Source organism: Xenopus tropicalis, chromosome 9 (assembly GCF_000004195.4).
Source record: "Xenopus tropicalis strain Nigerian chromosome 9, UCB_Xtro_10.0, whole genome shotgun sequence".
Taxonomy (NCBI): Eukaryota; Metazoa; Chordata; class Amphibia; order Anura; family Pipidae; genus Xenopus; species Xenopus tropicalis.
Window position 1 is genome coordinate 7,953,836 of NC_030685.2, and position 10,578 is coordinate 7,964,413.

General features: G+C 47.8%; 1 protein-coding gene across 2 annotated transcripts; it reads right to left on the bottom strand.

The window, feature by feature from the left end:
• Window positions 1-1,968: 1,968 nt before the first annotated feature.
• Window positions 1,969-10,122, bottom strand: MGC115163 (elongation of very long chain fatty acids protein 4). 2 transcript variants are annotated; one of them, XM_004918201.4, is made up of 8 exons: window positions 9,787-10,122; window positions 9,238-9,304; window positions 8,245-8,432; window positions 6,305-6,385; window positions 6,137-6,193; window positions 5,563-5,677; window positions 3,902-4,029; window positions 1,969-3,780 (listed from the first exon to the last, which is right to left on the bottom strand). In XM_004918201.4, the coding sequence occupies exons 2-8, from the start codon at window positions 9,293-9,295 to the stop codon at window positions 3,610-3,612; spliced, it is 798 nt and encodes a 265-aa protein (XP_004918258.1). In that variant the 5' UTR covers window positions 9,296-9,304; window positions 9,787-10,122; the 3' UTR covers window positions 1,969-3,609. The 2 variants fall into 2 exon arrangements, with proteins under 2 accessions (XP_004918258.1, XP_017953097.1); XM_018097608.2 differs by lacking the exon at window positions 9,787-10,122 and adding an exon at window positions 9,375-9,763.
• Between the last annotated feature and the right edge of the window lie 456 nt (window positions 10,123-10,578).

Below are 10,578 nucleotides of genomic sequence, written 5' to 3' on the forward strand. Positions count from 1 at the left end.
GGGGAGAGAGACACGAGGGGAGAGAGACACGAGGGGAGAGAGACACGAGGGGAGAGAGACACGAGGGGAGAGACACGAGGGGAGAGAGACACGAGGGGAGAGACACGAGGGGGGAGAGACACGAGGGGAGAGAGACACGAGGGGAGAGAGACACGAGGGGAGATAGACACGAGGGGAGAGAGACACGAGGGGAGAGAGACACGAGGGGAGAGAGACACGAGGGGAGAGAGACACGAGGGGAGAGAGACACGAGGGGAGAGAGACACGAGGGGAGAGAGACACGAGGGGAGATAGACACTAGGGGAGCGAGACACGAGGGGAGAGAGACACGAGGGGAGAGAGACACGAGGGGAGAGAGACACGAGGGGAGAGAGACACGAGGGGAGAGAGACACGAGGGGAGAGAGACACGAGGGGAGATAGACACTAGGGGAGCGAGACACGAGGGGAGAGAGACACGAGGGGAAAGAGACACGAGGGGAGATAGACACGAGGGGAGAGAGACACGAGGGGAGAGAGACACGAGGGGAGAGAGACACGAGGGGAGAGAGACACGAGGGGAGAGAGACTGAGTGAGATACCTGATCGGTAGGAAGGAGGAGGCTGGGGCAGTATGAGAGGTACAAGCTGTATATATATATATTATATCTCTGCTAATGGCATTAGGGATGGGACATGTGACACAAACAGGATGAAGGATACAGTGACAGGCAGGCTTTGGGTGCAACTGGATCACAGGGCAAGTCTGGCTCTTGACTGACATGGAAATGCTGAGTTGCTGTAGTTAGGTTGGAAGACAGGGAACCCAATAATAATGGAGAATATTGGTAATGGCAGCCGCAATCCCATGTACCACCAGTAGGTGTTTTATTAAATGTACCACTGCCACTGACCCCCAACCACCAAAAAGCTCAGAACTCAATTAGGCTTTGTACATTGGCGGAACCCTATTAGGCTTTGTACCTTGGCGGAACCCTATTAGGCTCTGTATGTTGGCGGAACCCTATTAGGCTCTGTACGTTGGCGGAACCCTATTAGGCTCTGTACTTTAGCGGAACCTTATTAGGCTCTGTACGTTGGCGGAACCCTATTAGGCTTTGTAACTTGGCTGAACCCTGTTAGGCTCTGTACGTTGGCGGAACCCTATTAGGCTCTGTACGTTGGCGGAACCCTATTAGGCTCTGTACTTTGGCGGAACCCTATTAGGCTCTGTACGTTGGCGGAACCCTATTAGGCTTTGTAACTTGGCTGAACCCTATTAGGCTCTGTACGTTGGCAGAACCCTATTAAGCTCTGTACTTTGGCGGAACCCTATTAGGCTTTGTACGTTGGTGGAACCCTATTAGGCTCTGTACTTTGGCGGAACCCTATTAGACTTTGTATGTTGGCGGAACCCTATTAGGCTTTGTATGTTGGCGGAACCCTATTAGGCTTTGTATGTTGGCGGAACCCTATTAGGCTTTGTACGTTGGCAGAACCCTATTAGGCTTTGTACGTTGGCGGAACCCTATTAGGCTTTGTATGTTGGCGGAACCCTATTAGGCTCTGTACGTTGGCGGAACCCTATTAGGCTTTGTATGTTGGCGGAACCCTATTAGGCTTTGTATGTTGGCGGAACCCTATTAGGCTCTGTCAGTTGGCGGAACCCTATTAGACTTTGTACGTTGGCGGAACCCTATTAGGCTTTGTATGTTGGCGGAACCCTATTAGGCTTTGTATGTTGGCGGAACCCTATTAGACTTTGTACGTTGGCGGAACCCTATTAGACTTTGTACGTTGGCGGAACCCTATTAGACTTTGTACGTTGGCGGAACCCTAGTAGGCTTTGTACGTTGGCAGAACCCTATTAGGCTTTGTCCATTGTTGAGTCCAAGTGGGGGTGTTTCAAATAGAGAATCATAAAGGACCATTTACATAAACTGGAATAATATATGCACCAATAGAAACAATTAGGCAACAAGAAGAAATGTTATTGGTGGAAAGCTTTGTTTTATTCACCTTTATAATGGTTGAACCTTCCAAGTTGTATTCATGACCAACATGGCTACCAATCAGTATGCCACAATATTCATTGTATTACAGCAGGGATCCCCAAACTTTTATGCCCACGAGTCACACTCAAATGTAAAATGAGTCGGGGAGCAACACAAGCATAAACTATAGTTCCTGGGGGTGCCAAATAAGGGTTGTGATTGGCTATTTGGTAGCCCTTATGCGGACTATCAGCTTACAAGAGATTTGATTTGTCAGTGCACTTGGTGCAACCAAAACTTGCCCCAAAGTCAGGAATTCAAAAATAACTCCCTGGTTTGGGGTCACTGAGAGCAACATCCAAGGGGTTGGGGAGCAACATGTTGCCCCTGAGCCACTGGTTGGGGATCCCTGTATTACAGCCATGAGAAATACATAACTGGTTTGACATCTTGGATTTATAGCTCTGAGGTGAAGGCAACCAATATGCCGTGCCTCTAAACATCAAACAAGTCAAGCACCAATTAAATGGACCCTGAAGGCAAGAGACCACTGTCTTTCAAGTATTATCCTGAGTGAAAGCTGCAATTCTGGAACAAAACATCTACAAGAAAACAACTGGCCATTTAGAAATGGGGAAGACCATTCAAAATGATGTCATAAAGCCCAAATGTCATAGAGAAACAAGATTAGGTCACAAAAATCACAGGATTTGGAGGTATGGGTTCTTCTAGTTGTATCTCTAATCATCTAATGAATTATATTATTCAGACTCTCTTTCATCAGTAAGAAGCTTTTGGCCATCGACGGATGTAGAGGAGAAGGTAATCGTTTGTAATTGGTTCGATAAGACACATGCCACTACAGACCAGATGTGAGAAGGTCATCGGGCCTTTGATGGGTCAAAGGCAAAAAGAATTGTTGCAAATTACATGAGGTTGGGGTGAAGTTCTAAAGTATGGGAGGTTGGATTATGTGCTTTAGATGGTTTGGTATAAAATGGAAACCATAGGTTTGTTCCATGTGGAAATGTGTGTAGAGTCCACGATATGGCTTAATATATCTAGATCCCTCTGAATTGTAGAGTGAATTTTTATTTTACCGTCATTGAATCATTGAATATAGTAAATAGTTGTGGAACAATGTATATGGTGGACTGGTTGTGTTCTTGAGAAGGGAAACACAGGCAAAGAGTTCTGGAACCTCGATTGTTATCTCTGAGGAGATAGTTGAGGAGACACACTTGGGTTCTAGAATGCCCAGATGTATGGATCAGTGGATTTCCCAGTGTTGAGAAGTGTCTCCTGTGGAAGGTGATCCCTGAGGAGTTGACCGAGCAATCAGACCTGGTTCCCAAAACTGTTTTGTACAAAGACCCCTGTTGGAAATCAATCTGAGCTCATGAGATACTGATGCAAATGGAGTCTCTGCTCAGTAGAAACTCTTAATTTTCCCTGAGTTTACTAAAAATAGCAATATTGTTGATCCATTTCATCAGTGAATTGGAGGACTAGATGACCATCTGTCTGTCTGGTTTCTCTATCATTCTGTCCCACCCCCATGTCCAAAGCTTCACATGTTTTGTTGGTCCTTCTGGTCTTCACGGGTGGGAGGACAATTTGTTATATATCTTGTTCCCTTACAACTTCTTCTCACGTGGCCGACGCAAGTAAGTCTGGTAGTAGAAATTAAGGAAGAGGATGATGAGGCTGACAATGTAAGCAAAGACAGCTGCATTGAAGCCATCAGGGAATGGACAGTCTGTCACAAGGTTGTAGCCAGAATGTAGGGCGATTGCTCCAAACTGAGTCTGTAGAGAAACCAAGGGACACAATATCAGGGTCAGGGTTCAATGACGTTTATCTTGAAACCACCACTGATGATTTTTGTTATAGTCCCCCCAAATGAGGGTATCAAGTAGGTGCACTTACCAGCTGCAACAAAGTCAGGTAGCGTTTCCACCACAGATACTTCTGCACCTTGGGCCCCAGCACAGCCAGGCCGTAATACAGGTACATGAAGATGTGAACGAAGGAGTTCAGCATGCCGATGAAGAAAGCTGAAGACCAGAAAGAATCAGGGTGAGGAACATTTGGGTTCTCAAGCTGGAGACTGGGGAAGGGAAAGATTCTCATTGATGATGGAACTAGTCTCAAACAGCTCCCATTTACATGGGTTTATTCTATAGGCTAAAGCTCATCCACTGGGTTTTTAAACCAGCATCCAAGTTAATAGCTGATTGGATTTCCAACTACAAACCTGATAAGTTTCCTGTTAAGCTTAGGTAGAGCCAAGAGTGTGGATCCACAGATTAATCAAATGGGTTGAGGAGACCGCATCATACATAAGCATGGGAGCTCAGTGGGACTAGTTCCCAGAATTCCTTGTGTTTATTTGCATGAGTACGATGTGGTCTCCTCAACCGTTTTGTGGATCCACAGCTATTATCCTGGCTTTAGCCTATAGAATTAACCCATGTAAATGGGATCTTCTTGGAGCTCTTTGGGTTAAGTTCCCAGAATTCCTTGTGTTTATTTGCATGAGTATGACGTGGTCTCCTCAACCTCTTTGTGGATCCATGCTCTTGGCTCTCCCTAAGCTGATAAGAAAATCCTGCCCTACACTGATGAGCCCCAAGAAGGGCAAAACCAAGTCTTTAGTTGGGAATTGGATCAGCTATTATCCTGGCTTCTTGGCTTTAGCCTATAGAATTAACCCATATAAAAGAGATCTTCTTGGAGCTCTTTGGGTTAAGTTCCCAGAATTCCTTGTGTTTATTTGCATGAGTATGATGTGGTCTCCTCAACCTCTTTGTGGATCCACACTCTTGGCTCTCCCTAAGCTGATAAAAAAATCCTGCACTACACTGATGAGCCCCAAGAAGGGCAAAACCAAGTCTTGGGTTCTGAGCTCTTTGGGTTAAGTTCCCAGAATTCCTTGTGTTTATTTGCATGAGTATAATGTGGTCTCCTCAACCTCTTTGTGGATCCATACTCTTGGCTCTCCCTAACCAAATCTTTAGTTGGGAATCGGATCAGCTATTATCCTGGCTTCCTGGCTTTAGCCTATAGAATTAGCCCATGTAAATGGGATCTTCTTGGAGCTCTTTGGGCCAAGTTCCCAGAATTCTTTGTGTTTAAAGAAGTATAATGTGGTCTCCTCAACATCTTTGTGGATCCATACTCTTGGCTCTCCCTAACCAAGTCTTTAGTTGGGAATCGGATCAGCTATTATCCTGGCTTCCTGGCTTTAGCCTATAGAATTAACCCATGTAAAAGGGATCTTCTTGGAGCTCTTTGGGTTAAGTTCCCAGAATTCCTTGTGTTTATTTGCATGAGTATGACGTGGTCTCCTCAACCTCTTTGTGGATCCATACTCTTGGCTCTCCCTAACCAAATCTTTAGTTGGGAATCGGATCAGCTATTATCCTGGCTTCCTGGCTTTAGCCTATAGAATTAGCCCATGTAAATGGGATCTTCTTGGAGCTCTTTGGGCCAAGTTCCCAGAATTCTTTGTGTTTAAAGAAGTAATACTAAGTAAAGCACTAAAGAGAAAGAGTAGGCCTCTGCCCCCCACCCACATGAACTGTTACCTTGTCCACCGGCAACATACTTGACCCCTGCCCACCAATTGAAGATCATAGTTGCATGGTGATAGACATGGAGGAACGAGATCTGGTTAAACTTCTTCCTCATGATGAAAAATATCTGATGGGGGTAGGAAGAGATGAAAGCAAAATGAGAGGCAGCCAAGGACTGGAGATAAGTCCCTCTGACTGTTCATGGAGTAATCACACACTTGTGGCCAATCAGACCACAAGCCAATGGGTGGGCATTATCTCATCTAGAATGTTTGTCATTGATCCCTTCCAAAAAATGACCAGTTGGCTGCGGCTAATGTCTTTTCTACGGCACCAGTTACCCTACAGTCAAATTAAGTAAGGATTGTACCATTCAGGTTGCAATAACATTATTATCCAGCAGAGGGAGCTACTACTATAGCACAAATCTCTTTCCAATTACAGGAGTTATATAAAGAAATTATTCTTGACTATCAAATTAATGATTTCTATCTATTTCATCTAGCATAACTGTCAAGCGGGCCAATCAGAACTTGTTGCCCTGGGCTCTAACAAGGAAAAACCAACCAATGAAGAGGAAACTCACCGTGTCCAGCAGCTCAATCACCTTTGAGAAGAAGAACCACCAGCAAACCCGCGCCATCTGTGGAAGGGAGATACAGAAAGGTATTACAGGAGGGCCCCAGCAAGGGAAGTGTACTGGGAATGGAGCTGCCATACACACTGTGCCATAGAGTCACTAGGCACCTCTTACCCGTAGGCCCAATTGGCTGTCAGTGTAATCCACAGGCTGGCACAAATAGCTGTACCCTGCGAGCACCGACGTCACTAGGAACTGGAGAATGGGACAAGATTGGTTATTGGAACAGCAAATAAAGGAACAGTCCATTTGTGTGACATTGGGGGGGGGGGGGCAAATGTCTCCCTGATCTACAAGGAAAGGGATCTTTCTACAGGTACTGTGATTCATGCTCAGCTCTGATTGGCAGCCACAATTCCGTCTGTCAAAGCTCACAGCCTGTGCAACACAGATGGTCCCACCCCCTGACTACAAAAGAGGCAGCCCCACCCCCTGACTAAAATAGAGGCGGTCCCACCTTGACTACAACAGAGGAAATCCCGCCCCCTGACTACAACAGAGGCAGTCCCACCCCCTGACTAAAATAGAGGCGGTCCCAACTCGACTACAATAGAGGATGTCCCGCCCCCTGACTACAACAGAGGCAGTCCCACCCCCTGACTAAAATAGAGGCGGTCCCACCTCGACTACAACAGAGGAAGTCCCGCCCCCTGAATACAACAGAGACAGTCCCACCCCCTGACTACAACAGAGGCAGTCCCACCCCCTGACTACAACAGAGGCAGTCCCGCCCCCTGACTACAACAAAGACAGTCCCACCCCCTGACTACAACAGAGGCAGTCCCACCCCCTGACTACAACAAAGACAGTCCCACCCCCTGACTACAACAGAGACAGTCCCACCCCCTGACTACAACAGAGGCAGTCCCGCCCCCTGACTACAACAAAGACAGTCCCACCCCCTGACTACAACAGAGACAGTCCCACCCCCTGACTACAACAGAGGCAGTCCCACCCCCTGACTACAACAGAGGCAGTCCCACCCCCTGACTACAACAAAGACAGTCCCGCCCCCTGACTACAACAGAGACAGTCCCGCCCCCTGACTACAACAGAGGCAGTACATCCCCTGACTACAACAGAGACAGTCCCACCCCCTGACTACAACAGAGACAGTCCCGCCCCCTGACTACAACAGAGGCAGTACATCCCCTGACTACAACAGAGGCAGTCCCACCCCCTGACTACAACAGAGGCAGTCCCACCCCCTGACTACAACAGAGGCAGTCCCACCCCCTGACTACAACAAAGACAGTCCCGCCCCCTGACTACAACAGAGACAGTCCCGCCCCCTGACTACAACAGAGGCAGTACATCCCCTGACTACAACAGAGACAGTCCCACCCCCTGACTACAACAGAGACAGTCCCGCCCCCTGACTACAACAGAGGCAGTACATCCCCTGACTACAACAGAGACAGTCCCGCCCCCTGACTACAACAGAGGCAGTACATCCCCTGACTACAACAGAGACAGTCCCGCCCCCTGACTACAACAGAGGCAGTACATCCTCTGACTACAACAGGGACAGTCCTGCCCCCTGACTACAACAGAGGCAGTCCATCCCCTGACTACAACAGAGACAGTCCCGCCCCCTGACAACAACAGAGGCAGTAGATCCCCTGACTACAACAGAGACAGTCCCGCCCCCTGACTACAACAGAGGCAGTCCATCCCCTGACTACAACAGAGACAGTCCCGCCCCCTGACTACAACAGAGGCAGTAGATCCCCTGACTACAACAGAGAAAGTCCCGCCCCCTAACTACAACAGAGGCAGTCCATCCCCTGACTACAACAGAGGCAGTCCCGCCCCCTGACTACAACAGAGACAGTCCCGCCCCCTGACTATACCAGAGACAGTCCCGCCCCCTGACTACACCAGAGACAGTCCCGCCCCCTGACTACCCTAGAGAGCAGAAAGCTCACCCTGCATGGAGGAGTGCATACAAGCAAACATTCCCTGCCATTGGTTGGGAAGTCAGTGTATGGATATATGTGTTTCCCCCCCCCAGTAGGACCCTCAGCAGAACCCCCAGCAGAACTCACACTCACCTCATAGAACATGTAGGCCGACAGTCCGACGAGTGCCAGGTTGTAAATAAGTAGAACAGAGCGCAGGGTGAAGGCTTCCCGCTTGTCCATCAGCCGGGGCCCCAGGGCCACAAGCACAAGGTACACAGCGAAGATCAGAATCACTGGAACCGGGGAATAAACTAGGAGCCACGGGTCAGTGCGGGGGTCTGGCCAAAGCAGGGAACGGGGGTGTATTTATATTTATAAAAGATTCTTTATAGCAAATAAAAGATAAAAAAAATCATATATAATATATATATATATATATATATACTTATAAATGGTGTTTAGTGATGTCATCAGTTATAATTGTCTCTTAGTGATGTAAGTTGTGTCACGTGACTCATTGGAATGTATTATACCTCAGTGACTGCTAATATCTTTATCATTTACAGTAGGGGGTACATTATCCCTTATAATACATGAGTGATACTCAGAGTTCCCTGTATAACTCAGCCTGCAGCCTTGTGCCTTTATATGGGGGGCACAGAACTCCTCAGTGACTGCTAATATCCTTATCATTTACAGTAGGGGGTACATTCTCCCTTATAATACATGAGTGATACTCAGAGTTCCCTGTATAACTCAGCCTGCAGCCTTGTGCCTTTATATGGGCACAGAACCCCTCAGTGACTGCTAATATCCTTATCATTTACAGTAGGGGGTACATTATCCCTTATAATACATGAGTGATACTCAGAGTTCCCTGTATAACTCAGCCTGCAGCCTTGTGCCTTTATATGGGCACAGAACCCCTCAGTGACTGCTAATATCCTTATCATTTACAGTAGGGGGTACATTACCCCTTATAATACATGAGTGATACTCAGAGTTCCCTGTATAACTCAGCCTGCAGCCTTGTGCCTTTATATGGGCACAGAACCCCTCAGTGACTGCTAATATCCTTATCATTTACAGTAGGGGGTACATTACCCCTTATAATACATGAGTGATACTGGTAGAAATAATTACCTCCGTTGTGCAGAGCCCAAGAGTAGAAATCCGTCGCTGCCTCCCACATGGAGCCCATGGTGCTGACCTGCAGGAAATATTTACCCCTGATCAGTCTGTAGTTATAGGGCAGGGGGTGGGGGTACTGGGGCACTTACCTTTGGGGCAGTAGATTCCCTGATCATTTGCAGGGGGCACAGCCTGGACCCGTTATCTATATAGAATCAGAGCCCTGAGTAAACCTAACAATAAAAATGCTCTCTCCTGGGTAATGTTATTATCCAGCTGGCAGGTTTAGCCAGGGATTCTGGGAGTTGTAGTACAAGTGCTCTAGTGTCACACAGTGACAGCCCCCTTGCCTTACTACACACAGACTCTCACTATACACCTTTTACTTCCCTGACACTGAGTATCCTTGGTTACAGAGAGTGCATTATGCATGGCTGAGCGGAAACCGGTGCAGTCTGCAGCAAGCTGTTGCTAATTGGCCGGCAGTGTGTGGATTGCAATGGGGGATTTGGCAACCCTGATTGGTAGCCCCGGCACAGCAGGGGTCAGTCTGTCACTCACCTGGGGAGCCGCCAGTTGCCCTTGTGTGCCCTCCTGTCACTGCTTGTGAGTGAGGGCTGTGCCGCCTGTTATATACATTGTTTATTATACAACTGGTTACACAAGGGCAGGGGGGACGGCAACCCACACCCCTCCCTCCCCTACAGCCTCGCACTGGGGCGGAACCTTTGCCCCTGCTGGGACTGATCCTGCTGTGCTGGAACCATAAGGGATCATGGGAAGGGCAGTTATTAATTAGGGGGCAAGCTGATTAGCCTAGGAGTCAGGACTCGTTACATAAAGCAATTAATTCCTACCACTCACAGTGTCTTGTTCCTGCTGAATTGTGCTTAGTACAGGGGAATCCCTATGTGCCATAGTTTTATGGTATCTCTCTGTACAGGCTATGGGCAAACTTAGGGGGCTGTTCCTGCTGAATTGTGCTTAGTACAGGGGAATCCCTATGTGCCATAGTTTTATGGTATCTCTCTGTACAGGCTATGGGCAAACTTAGGGGGCTGTTCCTGCTGAATTGTGCTTAGTACAGGGGAATCCCTATGTGCCATAGTTTTATGGTATCTCTCTGTACAGGCTATGAGCAAACCCAGGGGGCTGTTCCTGCTGAATTGTGCTTAGTACAGGGGAATTCCTATGTGCCATAGTTTTATGGTATCTCTCTGTACAGGCTATGAGCAAACTTAGGGGGCTGTTCCTGCTGAATTGTGCTTAGTACAGGGGAATCCCTATGTGCCATAGTTTTATGGTATCTCTCTGTACAGGCTATGGGCAAACTTAGGGGGCTGTTCCTGCTGA

Excerpts from the sequence above, each read along its gene's own strand:
- MGC115163 (XM_018097608.2), bottom strand. The coding sequence starts at position 9,401 with ATGATCAGGGAATCTACTGCCCCAAAG. Across the intron at positions 8,433-9,237 it reads TTGGGCTCTGCACAACGGAG|ACCCCCGCACTGACCCGTGG; the intron begins GTAATTATTTCT and ends TGCTTTGGCCAG. Across the intron at positions 4,030-5,562 it reads GTATGTTGCCGGTGGACAAG|CTTTCTTCATCGGCATGCTG; the intron begins GTAACAGTTCAT and ends TCTGGTCTTCAG.